The sequence below is a fragment of the Suillus bovinus genome (assembly GCF_016758785.1).
Source record: "Suillus bovinus strain UH-Sbo-P2 chromosome Unknown EDB93scaffold_4, whole genome shotgun sequence".
Classification (NCBI taxonomy): domain Eukaryota; kingdom Fungi; phylum Basidiomycota; class Agaricomycetes; order Boletales; family Suillaceae; genus Suillus; species Suillus bovinus.
In genome coordinates this window covers 279,738-301,747 of record NW_024542060.1, presented here as the reverse complement: position 1 = coordinate 301,747, position 22,010 = coordinate 279,738, and the positions used below count along the sequence as shown (strand labels likewise).

At 47.4% G+C, this 22,010-nt stretch overlaps 8 protein-coding genes across 8 annotated transcripts; 4 read left to right on the top strand and 4 right to left on the bottom strand.

The window, feature by feature from the left end:
- Positions 1 to 112: 112 nt before the first annotated feature.
- On the bottom strand, positions 113 to 4,036 carry EDB93DRAFT_1076420 (putative aminoadipate reductase; the record flags this gene model as incomplete). The annotated part of the gene is made up of 13 exons (XM_041445234.1): positions 113 to 340; positions 395 to 649; positions 671 to 847; positions 899 to 1,177; positions 1,227 to 1,791; positions 1,841 to 1,996; positions 2,055 to 2,216; positions 2,271 to 2,486; positions 2,536 to 2,642; positions 2,694 to 2,921; positions 2,975 to 3,276; positions 3,325 to 3,679; positions 3,731 to 4,036. The coding sequence occupies 13 exons, from the start codon at positions 4,034 to 4,036 to the stop codon at positions 113 to 115; spliced, it is 3,336 nt and encodes a 1,111-aa protein (XP_041312334.1).
- A 1,821-nt stretch (positions 4,037 to 5,857) lies between these two features.
- Positions 5,858 to 7,900, top strand: EDB93DRAFT_1119183 (NADP-dependent oxidoreductase domain-containing protein). The gene is made up of 9 exons (XM_041448446.1): positions 5,858 to 6,137; positions 6,211 to 6,377; positions 6,441 to 6,669; positions 6,724 to 6,866; positions 6,920 to 6,994; positions 7,054 to 7,162; positions 7,226 to 7,363; positions 7,415 to 7,502; positions 7,555 to 7,900. The coding sequence occupies exons 2-9, from the start codon at positions 6,279 to 6,281 to the stop codon at positions 7,649 to 7,651; spliced, it is 978 nt and encodes a 325-aa protein (XP_041312333.1). The 5' UTR covers positions 5,858 to 6,137; positions 6,211 to 6,278; the 3' UTR covers positions 7,652 to 7,900.
- Positions 7,901 to 8,073: 173 nt separating this feature from the next.
- Positions 8,074 to 9,455, top strand: EDB93DRAFT_1100260 (NADP-dependent oxidoreductase domain-containing protein; the record flags this gene model as incomplete). The annotated part of the gene is made up of 8 exons (XM_041446980.1): positions 8,074 to 8,193; positions 8,239 to 8,467; positions 8,527 to 8,669; positions 8,723 to 8,797; positions 8,859 to 8,967; positions 9,038 to 9,175; positions 9,227 to 9,314; positions 9,359 to 9,455. 8 exons carry the CDS (start codon positions 8,074 to 8,076, stop codon positions 9,453 to 9,455), a joined length of 999 nt encoding a protein of 332 aa, XP_041312332.1.
- A 792-nt stretch (positions 9,456 to 10,247) lies between these two features.
- EDB93DRAFT_1068118 (uncharacterized protein) lies at positions 10,248 to 11,837 on the top strand (the record flags this gene model as incomplete). The annotated part of the gene is made up of 12 exons (XM_041444933.1): positions 10,248 to 10,301; positions 10,363 to 10,467; positions 10,531 to 10,606; positions 10,658 to 10,684; positions 10,736 to 10,829; positions 10,884 to 10,900; positions 10,952 to 11,038; positions 11,100 to 11,164; positions 11,218 to 11,379; positions 11,433 to 11,527; positions 11,605 to 11,698; positions 11,745 to 11,837. Coding segments are annotated over 12 exons (969 nt in total), but the record flags the coding sequence as incomplete, so codon positions are not given.
- Positions 11,838 to 12,478: 641 nt separating this feature from the next.
- On the bottom strand, positions 12,479 to 17,715 carry EDB93DRAFT_1290417 (pol II transcription elongation factor; the record flags this gene model as incomplete). Its single annotated transcript, XM_041454548.1, has 20 exons — positions 12,479 to 13,013; positions 13,062 to 13,189; positions 13,244 to 13,367; positions 13,422 to 13,584; positions 13,639 to 13,763; positions 13,817 to 13,954; positions 14,008 to 14,071; positions 14,128 to 14,222; positions 14,280 to 14,403; positions 14,452 to 14,585; positions 14,640 to 14,806; positions 14,855 to 15,013; positions 15,068 to 15,545; positions 15,606 to 16,145; positions 16,198 to 16,278; positions 16,329 to 16,426; positions 16,478 to 17,027; positions 17,080 to 17,167; positions 17,234 to 17,308; positions 17,356 to 17,715. The coding sequence occupies 20 exons, from the start codon at positions 17,713 to 17,715 to the stop codon at positions 12,727 to 12,729; spliced, it is 3,978 nt and encodes a 1,325-aa protein (XP_041312330.1). The 3' UTR covers positions 12,479 to 12,726.
- A 121-nt stretch (positions 17,716 to 17,836) lies between these two features.
- Positions 17,837 to 18,707, top strand: EDB93DRAFT_1076563 (uncharacterized protein; the record flags this gene model as incomplete). Its single annotated transcript, XM_041445248.1, has 3 exons — positions 17,837 to 18,143; positions 18,195 to 18,346; positions 18,369 to 18,707. The coding sequence occupies 3 exons, from the start codon at positions 17,837 to 17,839 to the stop codon at positions 18,705 to 18,707; spliced, it is 798 nt and encodes a 265-aa protein (XP_041312329.1).
- Positions 18,708 to 18,865: 158 nt separating this feature from the next.
- Positions 18,866 to 20,351, bottom strand: EDB93DRAFT_1076644 (isoprenoid synthase domain-containing protein; the record flags this gene model as incomplete). Its single annotated transcript, XM_041445258.1, has 9 exons — positions 18,866 to 19,062; positions 19,117 to 19,219; positions 19,276 to 19,354; positions 19,411 to 19,477; positions 19,529 to 19,630; positions 19,684 to 19,905; positions 19,961 to 20,007; positions 20,063 to 20,217; positions 20,268 to 20,351. The coding sequence occupies 9 exons, from the start codon at positions 20,349 to 20,351 to the stop codon at positions 18,866 to 18,868; spliced, it is 1,056 nt and encodes a 351-aa protein (XP_041312328.1).
- Positions 20,352 to 21,121: 770 nt separating this feature from the next.
- Positions 21,122 to 21,929, bottom strand: EDB93DRAFT_1245821 (uncharacterized protein; the record flags this gene model as incomplete). The annotated part of the gene is made up of 2 exons (XM_041452354.1): positions 21,122 to 21,703; positions 21,762 to 21,929. The coding sequence occupies 2 exons, from the start codon at positions 21,927 to 21,929 to the stop codon at positions 21,122 to 21,124; spliced, it is 750 nt and encodes a 249-aa protein (XP_041312327.1).
- Positions 21,930 to 22,010: the final 81 nt, after the last annotated feature.

Here is a 22,010-nt window from a genome sequence, read left to right as displayed (position 1 = left end):
CTTATGCGAAATTGGGTCAGTAGAGTTACAGCAAGTACGCGTGGTCCATCGAAATCCACTCATACAGGTTATCTATACATGATAGTGAGTGCAGCAAGCAGATGAGTAAATGTTATTGAAAAAATCCCCTGCTTTGCCAGTACTTCACCCATGCCCGCGCATGGCTTGGTCCAAGCCATTCAGACTCTCGTGTAGAGAGACGATGCATCGTGCTGCTCAGTGAACAAGCCTTGTGCGTCACAAACTGCAAGCTATTACCTGCCTCCGCATCACCAGAAATAGTTTCAGCATTCTGGGGCTGCAGGAAACGTCGGAGGAAAGGAAGAATTTTGAGCGCCGGCTGACACGGCAAAATCAGCTGATAGTTTTCATCTACTAACAAGGTTTGACTTACGACCTCTTTAAAATCGCGTTCTTTTGCGCCCTGGGCACGTCGTTCCAATTTTTGCATCCACCCTAAACAGGGCTCCAGCGGCAGCGGATGTTTTGTTCTGCCACAATCTACAAGCGCATCTCTCACGCCCTCAAAGATGGTCCGCCATGGAACAGGCCTTGGATGGGTGACATTGATGAGTGGAACATGCGTCTCGGATAAGGCGACGTCAAGAGCTGCTGCTGCAACGCGGTCTGCAGGTGTCCATGACACGACCTAAATTCAAGGTTTGTAAACCAAACTAGTGTCGCATGAAAGAAGAATCACCCCTGGAAGGTCAAGAAGCGAACCAAGCGCCAAGCTTGACTTGACAAGGATGGGAACCCAATCAGTCATCGCCCAAGCCCCAGTAGGCCCGCCGGTAATCTGTCCGACTCGGAGAGATGTAGCTTGCAGATTAGATCGGGCGATGATCTGAGAGTGCTGAGTCACTGGATTTTACCCAGATATGTGAAAAGTTTCTACCTGTTCGGCGACGTGCTTTGATTCTCCGTACCCAGAACCTATTGCGATGGAAGGATCACTCAGAAGTTCCTCCGGGACCGGACCCTGACTTGTATCCCAACCCAATGATGATGAAATGGACGAAACGAATATGAACCGCAAAGAAGAGGCAAGTGGAGAAGCGAGTGCTAGATCGAGAAGCATCCGTGTACCCCGGATATGTGGTTCAAAAGAGGAAAGGGCTAAATTGAAGTCGACGCGCCACGCATTGTGAATGATCATGGTCACAGAACATCTGAGCTTCAGGAGTCGTGTCAGCGATGAGCTGAGCAAGAGAAAGAGAACAAACTCGTTCGTAAGTAGGAGCTGTCAAACCCAATCTGTCCTGAGAGATGTCTCCTTCAAGATAATGGATCTTCCTCGAGGAGGTTAGGAGTCGTGTGTTCAACCCTCTCTCCTCGAATGCTTTAAGCTGGCGCATACTGCTGTATGTGCCTGGAGCTGCCGAAAATCGATTGAGAACATAGACTGTTGTGACCTCTGGCCGTCCGAGAAGATCAGCAAGTAAATAGGATCCCAGTGTTCCGGTAGATCCAGTAAGGAGCACAACACGCCTACCATCAAGTCTGGCTCGCTTTGGAGGTCTCTTGATCGAGTCAGAGTCCAGCTTCAGAAATTCAGCCGAGTATTTTTGGATCATAGCCTCGATTCCATGGATGTGCGAGTCTCGAACAGACTCGGAAGTCCCATCTGCGCATGCAACAAGGGAAGCAACCTTCCGTGCCAGCGATTGAATAGTAGGGTTCTCAAAAATGATGTTTTGAGTGATGAGGCAGGAAATATTCTGAATTCCTGGTTCAGAAGACCTCTTTAGGGCACTGATGAGACGATTCCTAAGGTACGTGGCACTCAAGCTAGGGAACAATTCAGCGGCAACGTCCACCAGTTAAATAAAGTTCATACCTGTCCAAGCCCTGCGCAAATAAATCTACAGTTGGTTTTAGATCCGTCCTAAGCTTCGTGGCCTGTGATAGCAGCCAGGAGGCTAACTCGCTCTCCGTCCATTGTGATGGTAAGGTGCTATCGCCAACTTCATGGCTGAGTTCGACAACGTCATAACTGCAATACAAAACGCTTGAGTAGCTGCCAGACCGATTAATAATATGCGAACACTAACAGTGCATTAATTTCTTGCTCGTATACCTGGAGCGCCGCCTTTCTTTCGAGAGTGCCTTTCATAGTCCGAGACACGGGTTTGTCGTGACGAACAGCGATAATCATTTCCTTGAAGATACGACTGTAATCTGGCGCAGATGCATTGGCTTCTTCTACATATGGCCTAAAAAAAACCTGTCAATCCAAGATCTCGACTCACAAAGAGAACTACGCTCACCATATTCGGTTTCGAAACCGGGCAACTTGTTCCTCATTGTCCACATCAATGAAATGATCTACAGCAGGCTCGATCAAAACTCCAACTTGGTTTCGCTCACGCCCAAACATAATGGCGCCATTCACGTATGGACAACAACCGATGATTGCCTCCATCTGCGACGGAACAGTCTTTTCCCCAGTGGATAGAACGATGACATCATCCGCTCGACTAACACTGAGGCTGCTTCAGGTCTGCAACGAATACGCTTTAAACAAGAACGTACATTTTCCATAAGTGCCTCTGGGTTGGGTGTCTGACAAAAAGGTCGTTAGTGGCATAGCCCTGGACATCGGGAAGGTTTTCGATGCTCGGCTGGAGTCTATCTGATCGCTGTGAAGACGCTAATCTAACGCCTACTTTGGATTGTGTCTTGACACATACCAATATTTGGCATTCGTATAAATCGAGGTCATGAGACGCCCAGCGAATATTGACCGTATCGGAAAACTCGACCCACTGCCAGTATGGGTTACCATTGATAATTGAGTTCCGAGGAGGAAGGATGGAGACCGGACCACACTCTGTCGCACCGTAAAGCTGTGCAAGTGGTATTCCAGCGGCGGTAAGAAAGTCACCTTTCTTTTCTGAGAGAGGGCCACCTCCATACACCTGTCGCGTGGTCAAATGTATAGTGATCAAAATAAGACTAAGGCATAACGTACTACGTATTCGACCTTTCGTAGCGTCTTTAGTGCTTCTTCCGAATCGGCCCACTGTTCGAGGTGATATGGAACGCAAAGAACGATATTGGTTCCGGTTTGACTGATGCATTCAATCATATTGTCCGATGTCGGAATGACAGGAAGCGTCCGCCGATCTCCCACGGACGTAGGCGCGTATAATGTTGCTGTAACACCGATAAGCATTGCATACAGCTGTGCGGCCACACCAAAAATGTGAAATGGAGGAAGGGCCATTACGCCCAGACGGACCGACGGATAGTTCCGATATTGCCATAACAAAGCTGCACCACATTAGTTTGCTGTCCAAGATGAAACACAAATAGCCGCACGGGCATTCATCCAGCTGAGTTGGCTCCTATGATTTTGAGCGATAGGTTTAGGAAAGCCAGTACTTCCAGAAGAATGCATGTATAGAATGGTTTCGGTTATGCGTGTGATGGTGGAGCGCTTAGGGTATGGCGCAAAAGAATGGATAAGGGATTCGTTGCCCAAATGAGGGTAAATTTCTGATATGGATGGTATCTCGATGATTGTCAAACTAATGCCACTATTCCGCATAAGGCACCGGACGTCATCAAGGAGAGCGGCGTGATTTGGAGTGATGGACACTATACGACGACAAGTTGTCCGAAGAAGTAGATCCGCTATGGCCTGCGGTGGGTTGCGAGGAGACATGGGAAACGGCTATGTAGAATAAAACAAAAGAGTGGTAAAGTAAAAGGCATGGTTACTCACCACGATCCCTGCGATCATCAGACCGGCTATCAAAGTTGTATACAGGAGAGTGTCTGTATGGACAACTATTGCGGCGACGTCGCCTTCAACCCCAGTACGATTGGGTCGGAGAGCATGGGCTACTCGATGAGCAGCTCTGCCGAACTCGCGGTAGGAAATGGAGATCAACACGCCGGTTTGTGTGTTTGGAAAGATGTACATTGGGAGAGCGGCATTCCTCTGCATGTGAAAGTCGATTATTTCTGGAAAGAGGAGTGAGCCATCGAGAGGAGGACACTCCGGCCTGGAAGACGTAGTAGTAGGCATGACTCTGGTACGGAGATGTGTACAGGAGGATGTCAGAGGGGTATTCGAAGTATATATAGCACAGAAGACAAGTTGGCCAGGGTATCTGATCTGGAGGGTGATATCACAGTTGCGAACACAGGTCATGTATGCACGTAAGGACCTACGTGTTAGGAGCGCAACCTGATCGGTCTTCAAAATCCCAGCTCAGATTGGACGATAATTAAGTTGTTCCCATCGAAAAATACACCAACAGGTAAACGTTCTCTGGTATACAATGGGACTAGCTGGCAGGAGGCAAGCGTGCAGCCTGAATCAGGTGTGCGGAGAAAAAGGTAAATGATTCGTCCGTTTCGGAAATGAAAATAAATAAATAAACAAATACACTTCGGAGTCAATAGTCTCATGCGCAGATTTCTGACAAGGGTTCAGACCCAAGCCAAGTCTAAATCTTTAATTCCTGTTCAACTCGGTGCCTCTTATGTGTTGGGACAGTAACAAAAGGTCCTGGCAAACACAATCCGAGTCGGCGCTCATGGCCCGAGGTCACCGTTCATTTTAAACAGGTGGCAGAGAGTTTTTCAAAGTCCTCCCTTCACTCAGAGAAAGACAAGGTCCAAGCTGCAAATCATCAAGATTTCCGATTCTTGACGAGAAATAACCCATGTTCATACTTTTGGCTAGGTCGCCACTCTCCCGCTTGAGACCATTGAGCGGTTGTGGAACACATCGTAGAGGAATCCTAGCCATGTCAAAGAAAAAGTTTTCACCTTCAATACCAGCGAGGCTCAACACAAGCAGACAAAGAAGCAATATCAGTCTCAGCCTCGACATCATTAAAGCGACAAATCTATGTATGTGTTTTCGAAACATGAGCGAATCCCGCTGCATGCTCAAAGTTGACACTTGTCAAGATTCAAGGTAGTGCACGCTCATGGTTCTGGCATATAGTTCATCTTACTCTCTGATCAGGTCATGCAAACCAGTCTTCAGATCATCCCAATCTCCTTCGCCTTCACAACACGGTAGTTTAGCTAACGACAGACAGACCTGACGATGCACTGAACGGGGGAGGTGAACCCTCGATAGCAACAAAAAAATGTCAAGAATGGTAGCAGCCATACCATCAGCAGCCTGAAGCACCCCCTAGGTGACATCTCGGTTCCCGACACTCGTTCCCAAGAGAAAAAAAATGGACTCCTGCATCCGGCGACGTGAACTACGGATGACTGGCACGATTCGTCATATGTCGGGAGTCGTTCGGTTCACGATGATCTTGGAACGAAGCAATGTCGAACCCGCTCTTGACGGGAATCTGAACGGTCTTCGAGTCGAAAAGGCCGCATGCAACCAATAGAAAATGTATCAAGAACATGTTTGCTCTCTCCCCACCGGGCGCAGCTGTGGTACTCCCCAGGGAAGGATGACACGTTGCCGGGCCTAACTCGACGTCGTTCAAACTGAGGAAGTCATCACAAATCCAACGTAGGCCCAGGTCGGTGAGCGGAATCACGGAACCTTACTTAGGGTTGAGTATCTGGGGAACCTGAGAAGTACATACATACTTATCCACATACTGGAGGGGTGGATGAGTCACAACAACTGACGTGGATCAGTGGACATCGGCAATGGAAGGGGCAGTAGATATTTCTCATGACGTCAACAAGGGATGATCAATAATCCATTGACGCTCGACTAGCGGCAGCGCAAGATATTTTGGTTGATACCATGTACAAATTGGCTCGGAGCCCGAGTAAAAACTCATGCTCAACCCGGCCCGACGGCCCGTTCTATTGCTTGCTTTCCATTGCTCTCTTCGCAAACATTCCGAGTCTCTATGATCGGTTTGCCATGGTCAGACGTTGCCCGGCATGAGTAGACATGACCGCGATACACCACAGTTTGCCTTGACCTTCTCTTGACCTGACACGTGGCCTATTTCAACTTTGCTCAAATCGTGGTTTGTGCCACTTCCACTCTCAGCTGAAGGGTGAAACGACCGAGAGCTTATCGGTGCATGACATTTGACTTCATCACGGGAAGGAGATCCGAATGTTAGACGTCAGGGGATTACACATCCCATGAATATTTAGTCACTCAGCCGCTCATCTTTCTCAACCTTGTAAGTACTCCCTCGAGGGAGACCCGGTCCGTTGTTTCCGCGAAATGTATATGGAGAATTGACGCAATATAAGAGACAGCCAAATTGCATATTACGGGCAGACTATCTTTCACCCTCATCTCACCCTATCTCCTGCGAACAATGTCTTTCGGAAAGGTTGTTCAGCTGAACACAGGTGCAGCCATGCCCCAGATCGGTCTCGGCACCTGGCTTTCTAAACCAAATGAAGTCGAAAGTGCTGTGAGTCACAAGTCATCCCAATGTCCTGTCTTCCCTGGCTCACTTCCACGTCGGGCTACATAGGTCGAGATCGCTGTCCACAATGGTTACCGTCACCTTGACCTTGCTAGGATCTACCGGAACCAGGACGAGGTCGGACGTGCGCTGAAGAAAGTCATACCATCCGTCGTTACCCGCGAGCAGCTCTTCATTACCTCGAAACTCTGGAACTGCTCGCACCAGCAAGGACCAGCCGAGGCAGAGCTTGACGAGACGCTGCAGCAGCTTGGACTTGACTATCTCGACCTCTATCGTGCGTTATGACCGAGCGTTCCTTCATGTTTATGAACTCATACATGCATGACAGTTATACACTGGCCTGTTGCATTCGAGCCTGGAAACGGTCTTAACCCATTACATCCGACCAAGGAAGGAGAGATACATTTGGACCTCAAGACGTCCCTTGTCGATACCTGGAAGACGATGATCAAGTTGAAGGAAAGTGGCAAGGTAAGCCCAAGGCATCGATGACAGTGCAGTCGTGTGTATCGATCCTTCGATAGGTCAAAGCTATTGGCGTCTCCAACTTCACGATCGAGCACATCCAAGGCTTGATTGATGCTACTGGTGTCGTTCCTGTGAGTAAATCATCTAGTTCGTGTTGCCCATAATCATTCATGCAACCGGGTGTATCTAGGCTGTTAACCAGATCGAGGCTCACCCTTTGTTACCTCAAGATGACCTCGTTGCATACTGCAAGCAGGTGGGCGTCCACATAACCGCCTACAGTCCGCTAGGCAACAACCGTGCGTATTATGCTCACTTTCATATCACGAGAAGATGCTGACCTGCATATACTTGAATCACAGTCGTTGGCAAGCCTATGCATACCGAAAATGCTGCAGTGAAGGAAGTTGCTGAGAAACTCGGTGCAACCCCTGCTCAGGTTCTCATTGCATGGGGCGTTTACCGGGGCTACTCTGTCATCCCAAAGTCTGTGCAAGAGGGTCAGTGAAATTCATGCCGTGGATGTCAAACGATCTGACCGACTCTTGTAGGCCGCATCATCTCGAACTTCAAGCAGGTTGAACTCAGCAAGGAAGACTACGAAAAGGTTACAGCGATTGCAGGGGGCAAAGTCGGGCGGTATGCTGCCTCTTTCCGTGTCCGCTATTTTGCTCACTTTAACTCACCTCAGTTTCAATATTCCCATCTGCTTTAAACCCAAGTGGGATATCAACCTCTTTGATGAGGAACCTGAAAAGGTTGCTACCTACAAGGCCAAGATTGCATAGGCGTTCGACAAATCTCGGGGAGGGAGGAAAGAAGTCAGTATATATGTTACCAAGCATGTTCACTCAACCAATTTTATGAATATCATAATACACGGGGAAAATGAGTTGTGATGCACGAGCCCAACACACTCAGGCTCGTCGAGAAACTAAAGCTTCAACTTGAAGTTGGCGGAATGTAGAAAGCTTATGTAAAGTAAAGTTACGTTCCATATTCGGAATTCTTATTTTACCTCTTGCCTGACACTTCAACTTCAATGCATCACGGGAAGCAGAATCGAGTCTTTGAGGTCAGCCGTTCATCTTTGTACGTACCCCTTCGAGGGAATACCCGGTCCGTTAATGCCGCTATGTAGTGATAAGAAGACCGAGTGGCATATGACGCAGGCTATCTTTCACCTTCACCTCACCGTATCCTGCAGACAATGTCCTTCGGAAAGGTTATTCGGTTAAACACAGGTGCCACCATCCCCCAGATCGGTCTAGGCACCTGCTCTGATCCAAATAAAATCGAAAGTGCTGTGAATCAAAAGTCGTCGTCCTATGTCCTATCTTGCCTTGCTCACATCACATTGGGCTACCATACATAGGTCGAGATCGCTGTCCGCAATGGCTATCGTCACCTCGATCTCGCTATGATCTATGGGAACCAGGACGAGGTCGGACGTGCGCTGAAGAAAGTCATACCATCCGTCGTTACTCGCGAGCAGCTTTTCGTTACCTCAAAACTCTGGAACTGCTCGCACCAGCAAGGACCAGCCGAGGCAGAGCTTGACGAGACATTGCAGCAGCTCGGACTCGACTACCTCGATCTCTATCGTGCGTTATGCCATGGTTGAGCGTTCCTTCGTGTTTATGAACTCATACGTGTGTGGCAGTTATACACTGGCCTGTTGCGTTCGAGCCTGGGAAAGGTCCTAGGCCCTTACATCCGACCAAGGAAGGAGAGGCATACTTGGACCTCAAGACATCCCTTGTTGACACCTGGAAGACGATGATCAAGCTGAAGGAAAGTGGCAAGGTAAGCCCAAGGCATTGATGACAGTGCAGTCGTGTATATCTACTTTTCGACAGGTCAAAGCTATCGGCGTCTCCAACTTCACGATCGAGCATATCCAAGGCTTGATTGACGCTACTGGTGTCGTTCCTGTGAGTATAATCATCTAGTTCGTATTGCCCATAATCCATCAATGCAACTACATATCTCTAGGCTGTTAACCAGATCGAGGCTCACCCTCTACTTCACCAAGATGACCTCGCTGCATACTGCAAGCAGGTAGGCGTCCACATCACCGCTTACAGTCCGCTGGGCAGAAATAGTGCGTGTTCTGCTTACTTTCGTGTCATGAGGAGATGCTGACCTGCATATACTTGAATTTTGAATTGCAGAGGTTGGCAAGCCTATGCTTACCGAAAACGGTGCAGTGAAAGAAATCGCTGAGAAACTCGGTGCAACTACTGCTCAAGTCGTCATTGCTTGGGGCGTTTACCGGGGCTACTCTGTTATCCCAAAGTCTGTGCAAGAGGGTCAGTGCCATTCATGTCGTGGCTGTCCAACGATCTGACCAACTCTTGTAGACCGCATCATCTCGAACTTCAAGCAGGTTGCACTCAGCAAGGAAGACTACGAAAAGATTACAGCGATTGCAGCAGGCAACTTCGAGCGGTATGCTGCCTCTTTCCTATTTTACTCAATCTAACTCGCCTTAGTTTCAACATTCCTTTTCGCTATAAACCCAAGTGGGACATCAATATCTTTGATGAGGAATTCGAAAAGACTGCTACCCATCAGGTCAATATTGTATAGGTGTTCGATGAGTGTCAGGGGGGAAGAAGTTAGTATATTTGTAGCAAAGCATGCTCACTCGACCAATGTTATGAACATCATACACACAGGAACAATGAAACATGATCCACGGGGTCTATATATCGAGCATGATACCCGCAGCATGGCCTACTGAGGATGAATAGATCGTTGAGACCTTGTGATGGAAACGCGATCAGCACTGGCGGATATGAATGCGCAGCAGCCGTGTATTTTTCAGAACGTGAGACGCTGATGCACATTCAAATAAAACAACGATACCTCTACAATGAAGCGGCTGAATATAGGAACACGAGTTTAAAGAGGAGCAGAAAGTAGATTTAGCACTCACCCTTTGTCCCTGCTCCTGAGCCAACTGAGGATGAGAGCAACGGAGTCCCGCATGGGTTTGGTCGGCATTCAAACAAACTGCAGCCAGCTTGGCATGTCCACGACCGTATAACGAACAGCGGCCTAACCACCAGAAATTATTCTACTCCTATAGTGATGTAACACGACTTTTTAGCTTAGATCCGGGATACTGCGCCGCGACTTTCCAGGATCCAAGTCTGGAGGGTCGTATAAATAAGAGATGGGAGGAAAGCAACGGTGCCTGAAATCGGCTGGGCTCTGCGGGGAAGTTTTATAATGAAATCAGTTCATTCCATATATACATACTCAAGTCGCAGGCTCTCCCTTCCCAGCATTTTAGGTTCAACCTTCAAATCCTATTCCTTCAAATCGCACTCTTGCCATCATCGAGTGCCCTCTTCCCTTGTTCCGTTTCCACCAGCCATGAGTAGTGGTTCCCCTACCGCATATCTTGTATGGTCTATACTAGCATGCTTGGTGAGCGCATGGTACACTTCTCCAAATAAAGCACGCTTCTCATGCATGAGACCATGCGTAGTTCTTCTGTTTCCTCATATTTCATCTTTGGGAATATGATAGATTCCAATGTCTTAAGTGGAGCGAGTCTGGAAGACAGCCTGGTGCATTCAAACGGTTTATGTCGGTGCGTACTACTACTTCGTGTCAAGTTATTCGGATTGTCTCTGACGCCGTAAAACATTGGCAGTACACCTACATAGCAACCTTGACTCTCCTCGTGATCTTCAGCGTGGCATATACGTTCATAAAGTTCAAAGAAGGTCGTTTGCATTCTGCTTTGCACGATGAAACATTCCTCATCTTTCATTGTCTAGGCTTTATCATCACCCCAGAAGGGACTAGTACGTCCGCAATATGTGTGATTTTACCCGGGCTCATTGCAGAACCTACAGTCTATCCAAAACCTATCGAGTTATATACAACTAGTCACAAAAAGTGGATACTGCCTCTTTTGTTTTTGTTTAGCGCAGCATGGGCTTGTGAGCTGTAAGCGCTTTTTTGCTCAAGCTATTGCGCTACTCATGTGATTGTGGCACATAGCATCACACACTGGGAAGGTAGGTTGTGGTCGATTCTGTACCTGATATGTCACGTTGATCGCTCCGCAGAATTGACATTCTGGCTCTTCATCCTCCATCAAGGCCCTAAGATGCGGCTTTGGTTTGACAGCTGGGAGTTCCGAGTTTGGCTACTTGGTAATGTCTATTTGCATTTACATTGGACTTCTTTTTCTGACGAGTCACTTTTTTTCCACAGGCACGGTCGTAGCGGGGCTAGGAATGCCCTTGACCACTCTTATTTCCCGTCGGCAGCTTGATATGGTAGGGATCTCTCACAGCTGCCCTGAAGTGATCTTTATAGACCCTCCTTACAGTGCCAGGCTTGGATTTTTCTGGTCGGATCGTCTGCCTCGACGGCAACTACCCTTTTGTTTCTGTATGTTCTAGCAAGGTTTCCAGAGTTCATTCGTCGGGTGAAAGCGGATGGAGGGGAGCCAAAAATTGTCTTACGCCTCGTAATGTTTTATCAGTTGAATGTGAGTGAATTGTTCTCATCACTGTAACCCGTCGTAACGTTTGCCACGTCAAGTTCGGACGAGTTTTGTTTAGGTTCTTGTTCACTATTCCGCTATTCATTTTGGCATTGGATGGTGTACAAGGAAGTCACTCGATTAACGAAAATCCGTGAGTGGAAGTTTTGCTTATCTACGTAGGTTGAGTCTCATCATCTTTGAAGTTTTTGGTCAGGTATGCAAAGGTAGCCATGCGTGGGACGTTTTACTCAATCTGCTACTAGATTTCTTGATTGTGTTGGGCGGAATTGGTTGCTTTGTCTCTTCGTTCATGACCCTTTTGGTGAGATTCTCCTGGATAATATATCCTCCCCATTCATATTTGCCAGATATTCTTCCCGCGATCACTCACCCAAGAGCTTGGTTATACCACTGCCCTCATACCGTCATCTATAGTGAACAAACAACCGATGACGGCATCGATTGATACCAACTATGGTGCAGATAACCACCACATCCCTTCGGCCATGCATGTCCCCAAGGCCATTGTCCACCCCCCTTCTATACACTCGTCTGAGCCTTCTCAAAGCGAAGACACGACACCTGAATACGAATTCGAAGACTCGGCTAACAACACCCGTCATTATTCTCATTCCCATGACGGACATATGCGAATAAGACAGACATGGGAGCACACGCAAGATACGGAGGCAGACGGACAGTACATGTTCGACCAACACTCAGGAACCCTTGTGAGGCCACACTCTGATGGTACTTCCATTGGTTTACACCCATATGTACGTGTATGTTTCTTTTGTTCGATCGAAGTTTCTTATGCTGTCATAGGTTCGAACGTTTCGATCTCCGATTGGTGAGCTACCCTGACTGTCAATTCATCGTGCCTCACTCATCTCCCACACTAGATATTTGCGACCTCGAAGATGATGACCACTCACCAGCGCGATAAGGCGCAAAAACGTCGAATCCAAGCCTTTCATGAGACGTTCCGTGTTCCGCGCTGTGCGCCCTATGAATTTACGGTATATGCCGTTCCTTATTTTTGTTCAAATCAAGCTGTTGACCGTCGTCCACAGCTTTGATCTATTGCCAGTTCCCATATCTACCGCCACTTACCACATGCCATCTAAGGATTTAATGATACATTACCTAGCACTGCTGCCATTCGATCTATATTCCACCTATACCCCTGACAGTTGTCCTTCGAAGTGAAATACGCAACCATGTAGTCATATCTTGTTGTACTATCAGTAGAATTGGGTGCCCCGCACTCCACGAATGAGAGAAACAAATCTGTTTTATCTTGAGTGTGATATATTATGCACTGCCAGCACAAAACCGTATTAAGATCATTCATAGAGTGAGCTTCCGCTGAAGAAGCTTCAAACTCCATTCTGATGTACTCATCTCTGGCTTGGGAACCCGCTGTAACGGCTCGACAAGCTGTTCCTTCGCCTTCTCTTGCATTCTTGTGGCCCAGGAATCCACTGGCGTTGACTCATCAGCCTTCTTCCATATGTCATCAATGGCCGTCCGTAGCTCAGACTGTAGACAATCAAACTCCACTTGCAAAGCAACACCCTCTTCGCGGTGAGCTTGGGAAAGCTGGAGGAGATGTGGCAGTAGTTTTTTGATATCTCCTGCAAGAGTCGTCAGCCGTGGTAAATACAACACAAATGGTCTTGAACCTTGAGTAGTGGCACATCTTTCAACCAACTTCGTGACCGATTTGAGTATATACTCCTCTTCGTCGACAGTTCCTTTTCTCCCAGAACCTAGCTTACGCTCCATTTTGCGCTTCGTCTTGGAACTTTGCCTGGGAAATAATCACTAAATATTGGTGCAGGACCCGAATGACCGGCAAACTCACTTTGAAGCTTTCGAAGTGGCTGATGGCGCCACTGTGTACCGCGTAAAAGCAGTAGGTGCCATGGACACGTCCGTCATGACGTCGACATTGTGAAGGGTCGGATCATCAAAATTATAGAAGGCATCTGCTCATATTGTCATTTCAAAAAAAGCGGACGAGTCGCGGACTTGGTACGTACCTGGTTCTTCCACCTTCTTGATTCGGAGCTCTGTCAATCGAGCCACTTGTCTACGAAGTTGTTCCCGCATCTCATTGATGTCTTCACCAATCTGTGTGCGACAATCCAAGGCACAAGGAAGGAGTAGTTGATCTATGAGTTCGGGTTTGGCATGTAATGCGATCTTGCATGAATGTATCAGCCAACACGTTCGTTGCGATTGTGAAACTACACGTACTATCCTCCGTGCTTCGGCGAACTCATTGCCCTGAGCAAGCGTGTGTATTGCCTGCCGGGCGTCTTTGGCGTAATCAAGGAGTACCCGTGCCGATTCACTAAAGCGCTTCTTTGAGAAGAGCTCGTCTACTCTTTTTAGTCGGTTTGGAACACGATTACCGGAGAACCAGTCAGCGTACCAGCGATGCGATATGCGATTTCCGTGATTTCATCGCTATCAAGCTGCTCTTTCAGACAGAGCTCAAAGAGTTCCTGCCATTGCAGTGCCCTCTCATACGATATCATGGCGCGTCTTGCATCTGATGCCTCCACGAAAACTGATATAACAGGAAATGAACGACGATTTCTGTCATTTTCCGCATTGACGCACCTGTAGCTGCTTGATGATATTCGTGCCGATCGAAGAGCCAGGCACCATAGATACCCAAAACATCCTGAGGGTGCAGTCAATGTAAGTTTAGGATGTTCCAAGAACCTGAAGTTCAGCTACCGTATACTTGTCTGTGCCTTGCCAAATTGCTAGAGCCTCATCGTATAGTTGATGTGTGTCTAAATAATCCAGAGCTTCCTGAAAGTACTCGGGACCTGGATCGACGTGTAATTAGTATTCAAGTGAAGTCCACATCCGTCAATACACCATACCAGCGAGACTCAAGCTGCGAAGAGCCTTCGCACGCCTCTTGAGGTGATCATCGATTTTGAAGTGCTGGTAATACTGGGGCAATGCCCTGAGTTCGCGAAGGAACGGGAGGTACTCTCTCGGATCCTGAGAAGAGATGAAGTACTTGGTAAGAGTTATCAACATAAGAAATACCTTTTGCGCGTGTTGTGCAACCATAAGGACAAGAGAGAAGTCATACATGCCTAGAGCCGTATCAAATAGCCGATCTGCATCGACAAGGAAAATGATGTATTTGACGGCCTCTTCGACCAAGCTCGGGTTAACGCCTGGATGAAACTAGTTTAATTTGATATCTCTGAAACACAATCGACAATTCATACCTCGCAAGTGGAGCAACAATGCCAGGCCAGCTTCATGATCTGGTGGTGACTTGACAACGTACGCAGTAAGGATGGAGTTGACATATTTTGTCAAATCCCTGTCCTCCAAATTTTGGCGCACGGAGTCGCATACATTGGCAACGACCTCTGCAGGGAGCTGACTGCGCCTAAAAACCAGTCAGACAAATGTTGGAGTAGTTCCTGGGTTGCATTACCCCACGCTTGTCAAAAACAAATTGATGTAGTCGACGTCTTCAATCTGCTCCACAAATGCAGGAATACCAGCCATGAAAACCTCTTGGTTATGCTCAACGATGATGCTGAAGTCAATGCGATGTTTACGGCAAGCCATGAAAGCCTTTCGCCACAGTCCACTGGAGTAAGACGGGAGTGATCAATGTTGTGAAGGTCAATGACAAAATACGCACGCGTTTAGATCGTTTTTGACAACTTCCATTACCATAGGTCGCGGATTAATTGTTTCAAGATTTCCTCTTGGCATTTGAAGTACCAAGCTCATTGTACTTGGCACCGCTGTGACGATTCTTGAGCCTCTTTCAACCCGTCGTTTTTGCCAAGCTTGCGACGCGAGCTCGCCCGTTTTATTTTCGTCGTCATTCAGCGAGAGCATACCATTTCCTTGACCTGAAGTCAAGATTGCAACCATACTTTCTACAGGCGCAAATTGCACGTCGTGTGAGGTAGTAGTGAAAATCACGAATCCGGAAGCAACAGTAAAAGAGTTCACATTGCTGACCAGCAATGTCGATTCTGCATTCGGAATTGCAATATAAACCTTGCCGCCTGCAGACAGACCCACGAAAAGTCGGGCGTCGACGCGCTGGGAGGAGGGGCAGTGCTCTGTAAAAGAGCAAATTTGCGAATACGATTCGTCTTCCCTGTAGACTAGAAGGTCGTAATCAGCCATTAAGTCTATTCACGTCTCAAGGCAAGGACATTGCACACCTTGGAAGATGGCGCCATCAGGAGCCTGCCAAGTAAGTTGTCCAGGAACTTCATGCGGAATAAGACGACCGTTTTTCTGCTGTAGCGATATTGTCCTTGATCTTGTCGCCGAAATTGGCTTGAACGGCAAAACGACGTGCTCAAAGTCATAAATTACGATTCGGTCGTTCCCACTGACGTCAGACCCGAGTATCGCAGCTGAGATAGTCACACGCTCGTCGCCACCATTCTCGCAAGAGAGAAGAATTTGACGACAATGATAAAATTCTCGAGGTAAATTGGCTGACCAGATAAGATTTGGGTTCATAGCTGCTCCGCCACCCGGCGTGATTCGTGTGTGCAACGCCCAAATCATTACGTGTCCTTCTTGCCATACTGCACCGAGAAGGTCATGTGATTGCGAGAGTGATATGTGAGGCGGTACCTGTGACAGGAACAGGCTGCCGGATGATGCATCAGTTGGAGTATTCATTATCACCTCATGCGATGACATAGGGGGAGGTATATTTTGCGTGCGGAATGGTGTAAGTAAAATTTTCTCTGTGAACATCTCAACAAATGAAGGGACAAGGAACACAAATGAGAAACTTACGGCCATCAATGACCCCGACACAGCCAGTATCATTAGCCCCAGCGCATGTCTCCCATGTATAATCTTGTTGTATAATTTGAACTGCCAATTTTCAGTATGGCACGATACGAAAATATCTGAAAAGTGCATACGCGGCGATGTCAGAAGAAGTCGCATGCCCACTTCAGGATGCCAATTGATAGATGTAAAGTGGGTCGATAATGGTGCCGATATCTCTTGCTTGAGATACCTGTTGATACCATAGTAAGATAAGGTTTTATGAAGGGAAAGTTATTTTCACCAGTAATAGTTACCGGTGGTCCATAATTGCACAACATCACCATGTACCCGTTCAATGTGAACAGCAAGCACGTTTGAGTCCGATGACCATGCAAGATGTTTGATGCGGGAGTCCCGATCGTCTCGCAAATTAAATCCCCCGTGTGGTAAACCATTACGCTCAAAGAAAACAACGCCATGTTTTCCGGTCCGTTGCGTGTCCGATGGTCCTGAGCGAATTTCTTTTTGCGTAGATGCAATAAGATTGCCACTTGGTCTCCAGGATAGGCTCGATTCCAGACCTGCGACCATCTCTGCGGTAGACTGAAGTCGGGCTTCGTTTGAATAGACCCGTAAGACGCGTCCATTACCAGACTGAGAAGTTTGCCTAGCTAGAGAAGATACCACAAAATAAGCTCCGTCGCCGCGCCAACTGACTCGAGGGAGGCCATCATCACTAGGATCTTCTTGTATTTGAGTCGGAGTCTGTGGCGAGGATTTGAGATGTGCTCTTCCTATGGAACCATGGAATTGCGTTTCCTTTGCACCCCATCCAACGTTTATTGGAGCATCTGCAAATGCATATATGATTGGAAACATCACAAGCCACAAGGTGCGGTGTACCTTCGCCAAAATCTTCAGTATGCAAGGGTGCCTCGGATAGGACATCGAATGTGGAGGTCATAAGAATAAGGATTTTCATCGCCTGAACCTATAACATCAGCGACGCTAAAATCAGGTAGCCAATATAACTATGAAACGCACCAGTAATCATCACAAGAAGTGTGTCATCGGGACTCCATTCAACAGACAATATACCTGAATCAACACTTCCTACAATATCTGGACCGCTCTGCATCGATCAATACAGCTTAAGAACATCATGTAGATGCGCCTCACAATGAGTTCCCCTGATTCATCCAACTGCCACGTAACTGTATCCCCACTCCTTGTCACCAAGACCAGCTGTGCAGATTCGCCTATAACGCGGAGAGACAGAACTTTCGGATCGATGATGGAGCTAAAGGAGCCGCACAATATAGGTGCATTCCATTCGAGAGGATCAGCTGTAGTCCTCCATATGCGCACACCGAACTGTGCGTCCTCCGATGCAGCAAAAATTAATCCTCTGTCAACGTCGAATGCAGCGGCGACGATAGATTCCTGGACACCGTTACTGGAGGCAGAGTTGGAGGTTTGCTCATCGTAGGGTGGTTCTAAAGTGGAAACTTTGATAGCCGATGGCACTAGATTTCGCATCGTGGATGATCAGTTTGAGAGATAATTCGGATGGTAAACTTTGAGGCTTAGGAAACCCTAACCCTAAACTCGTTCTTCCGACCATTGACCAACCATCCTCTGACCACTGGCACTCGCGATCATGGTCCCCCAAGCTGCTCGAGATGATAGTAAGCCCACAGCCAGTTCCTCTCCCCGCTCGGGTCCAAAGCGGACCAAGAAGAAACGTCATCATCTTCAAAATACAGAAGAGTCCCTGCCCGGTGTTCAAAAAATCAAATCCTCACTTCGCCAAACGCGACGGCTTTTGGCAAAAGAAAATCTTGCCGCTGATGTTCGTGTGGAGACTGAGCGAAGGTTGAAAGCGCTTGAGGCCGAGCTTGCTCGTGCTGAAATAGCGAAGAAGGAGCGAACGTATGCTATGAAGTATCATAAAGTTAAATTTTTTGGTGAGTTCACATGATATGCCGCTCTGTCAGCAGCTATATCAGCGATTCGAGAACGCCAGAAACTGGTCCGTAGGATCAAGCAAGTCAAACGCGATCTTACTTCGGCACAAGGGAAGGAGAGAGAAGGGTTAGAAGGCGAACTCGAAGGTCTGAGAGTGGACCTCAACTATATTCTGGTACGGGTCTCGAATCTCATGAAACAAGTTTTCTCAAATGATACTACAGCACTACCCGAAGACCAAAAAGTACATATCACTTTTTCCTCCAGAAAGACGGCAAATTGATACCATCTCGACAACTTCTGACGACAATGACCAACGCGTTACGGTCCGTAATCTCATTCGAGACCAGATGCGGCGTGGCGAAATTAGCAAACAACCTGAAAATGAGGTGGAAGGTGGCGGCCGACCAGTTACGTATACTCCAGATCATTCCCATAGAAATGGAGAAGGATCTCGTAGAAAGGACGATCAGACTAGCTTGGCAGCACATCGTACCACCGACGGAGATGATTTCTTTGGTGAGGACGGTGACACAGAAGCCTCCGGCGCATCAGAAATGTGAAGTCGAGTAGTAGAGTTTTGTCTCACCTGTCCTGCATGATTCTGGTCTTACTATTCTCGACGAGTTGTCCGAGAATATGATTGCCTCTACATATTACAATGATCTAGGTGAGACTTCTATGCGCATAATATTACATTATCAACCAAGGACGTTGTGCTTCATACATCGACAGAAAGTTTATCCAAAATTGCAGACAACATTGGGTTTCCACCCAATCTTGCGATTTCTGCTCTGCCCTGTCGTTCCAACTTTTTGAGCACAGCCAGAGTGTAGTCGAACGATTTCGTAGTGTCCCTAAGGTAATTGATGGTGTGGTGCTTAAGGGTAGGGGTCTTAGGACGCTTTTGCAGGACATCTGATGATAAAGTCAAATGAGATGGATCCGGAAGAAAGAATTAAAAGAACCCACTCATGATCTGTCGATTATCGGGCTGTTCCAGAATGCCGTGAACGATGGGGAAGGAGAATTTTCCTTCCGACAAATCTTCTGCGAATCCCTTGTTATCTGTGTACTATATACAGAGGATGCGAATTATGTTATCATGTCTCAAAATGCATAAAGACTAACCTGACTGCTCTGAAGGTTCATGTAATCATCACGTATTTGGAAATGAACCCCAATGAGGTCGGTCAGAGGGATGTAGTCACTATTTAGAATTTCAGCCACTTCAGGAAATACCAGTATAATCCATGCAAGACTTACACGTTCGTGTTTGTCGTAGCGCATGCCATCATAAGTTTGACGGCGATCCTAAGGAGACCACCCGTTTCTGGCAAAAAGTTATTCACAAAGGGAATCTGAGACAAAGATGGCAACGTACTAGCTCTCACCATATCCACATATTCTTCTTCTGTGGGACAGCGCAGGGTGTCACGCCAGAGAATATCCATGCCCTGCCCACGGTGAAGTGACATGAGTTCACCTATACGTATTGTAACGTTAGGGTTGTTGTAACAACGATGGCAAACAACTAACCGGTCACCACGAGGTCCAGGTCATAATCGGGGATGATGCGGTCAGGGAAATCGGTTTTCTCGGCCGGAGAGTCGTCGCCGAGGCCACTGTCTGAACTTGAGCTCGAAATGGGAGCTCGACGACGAACAGTCGGCCTTAGAGCAGCCAGCTCCTGGTAGGCCAAGAAGTAGACGTAATTGGCAGTATTAATAGTCTGAGGGACACCATATATTTTGTGGGCGACTGGAAGATCGTGATCAATGATGGCTTTCAGGGGTAAGGACGACAGGAGACCAACCTGGGATCCCACGTCTCAGTTGAGAGTCATCTTCGATGTCGTCAATCCTATAAGCAAATGATTAGTCGGCGTTGAAAGGAGTCTGACAACGTAAAGACATACAAGAGACTGCCGTTATGGAGAAGGCCAACTACACGATTGATGACCGCAAGTTTGTCCTTTGGAACGTTAAGCCAGGAGTTGAAACTTTCGATAAGCTTTCCCCGGATTTCTTTGCCCGGGTTAGCAGTGATATAACTGTATGGTTCCAGCAACGACTATCATAGCAGTTGAGATATACATCCTGGAAGTTGTGGGTACCACTCACAGATTCCTGAGCTTCAGTCCAAGAGCCTGATGAAGTCCCCTGGAGGGCTGAGAGGAAGTTATCGTATTTGTCGACGGTAGCCATAATTACGGACTATTGAAGATGGGTTTTAGTTGGGGTGCTGCGAACATCGACTCATTTTATATGAACAGGGTAATATACAGGATATTCGGAGGCGACAAGTCCAGCCGAAAAAGCTCAAACCAGAAATAGTAATAGTGAATAATTTTAGTCCTGCCGAATAGGACCAGCCCTGCATTTAACGTACTTACTGTATCGCCTTGAAGCCAAGCGAAGATCTGAGACTCATGAGATGGAAGTCATCTGAAGCAACGCTGCACCGTGAGATTAAGAACGTTGGGATTTCTAGTATCCCGCTGATAAGCATAGTGCGCGTTACGCCTTGGACCAAGGCACATCAGTGAAACGTTGTTCCAACGGCGGCCTCATGGCGGCTATCATCGCAAAAGATGAAAAAATTGTGACACAGGTCGGTCCACTGGTTACACCGAGCGTGAACTTCGAGATGTACCAGCCACGTTCAGATTCAGCGAGTAAATATCTGTTTTCAACCCGAACGATTTAGCTGAGGAAGCGAGTAACGATAAGCTGGTTTACAGTGTGGGACGTTCTTGGATGTCAAAGGAAAGTACAGACCGTAGTATTACAAACGAGCTCGGAGGAGACGTGGAAGCGAATTGTAAACAAATCAATGCGAACAAAAGATCACTATAAAACTTGAACAATTTAACAGTTGAACATGATATAACGTCCATGGAACAAAGTCCAAAAAGTTACCCCACTTGCACATCGATGTTCCTGCTCAGGATATCTCTTAAAAATGCCCCATGAGCTTAATCCCAAAGCTCTACAGGCACACCAGGGCGAGGCTTATGGTCGGAGACCGCCGATTGCCAGCACAGCTCTTCATAACTTCGGACAGGCGAAAGAACCAGGTCCGCGTCAACATCTTCTAACCAAGTAGAGTTATAATTGTAAGCACTCGGAATGATCCGGCGCAACTCCTCGTGGAAAAAATCAAGTAAAAGCTCTTGTTGCGCCATGGCTTGTCGAACGTCTTGCGAACATGCGCAAGAGTAGGAATCTGAGAGAGGCGAAGAAGGAATTGGACTGCTGGTCTCGGGTGGACGATACCAAGGACTGTCCCAATTAATGTTAATGTGTTGCGTCGTGGCTTCGTTGTCAGGGACGGTAGTGCTGGTAGCAGTGTCATCACTGCTGTCCGAAAGAGATCTCATATGGTGGGCTAGCCAAGGACTTATATCAAAAGTCATCAGACCATCATGGTCATCGGAGGATTCGTAATCATCGTCCTGGAGATCACAAGGACCACGATGGCTGATGAAATTGAATGGATGTGCGTAAATGCCGTCAGGTGATGAGGGCACTTTGGAGTCAATATTAGGTTTTTCTTCCTAACAAGTTTGGTTTGCGATAAGTCAGATTACAACTCCATCTCATTTGAGCACCCACCGATTTGACCCCTGTCATCCAATATTGAATGTTCTTCATATCTTCATACATTGGCTTCGATCGCAATCCTGACTTGTCCCGAAGTGGTATTTGCGAAATCAAATGAGGGTGGGAGGAATCGAGTTGACCAGCAACTCCAGATCGAAAACTTGAGGGATGATATGCCATGTAAAAAGTACAGTGTTATGGGGAGCACAGCTGCGCGGGCATGAGTAACGGATTGCCGCTCTTCAGGAGCTTTTTATGCTA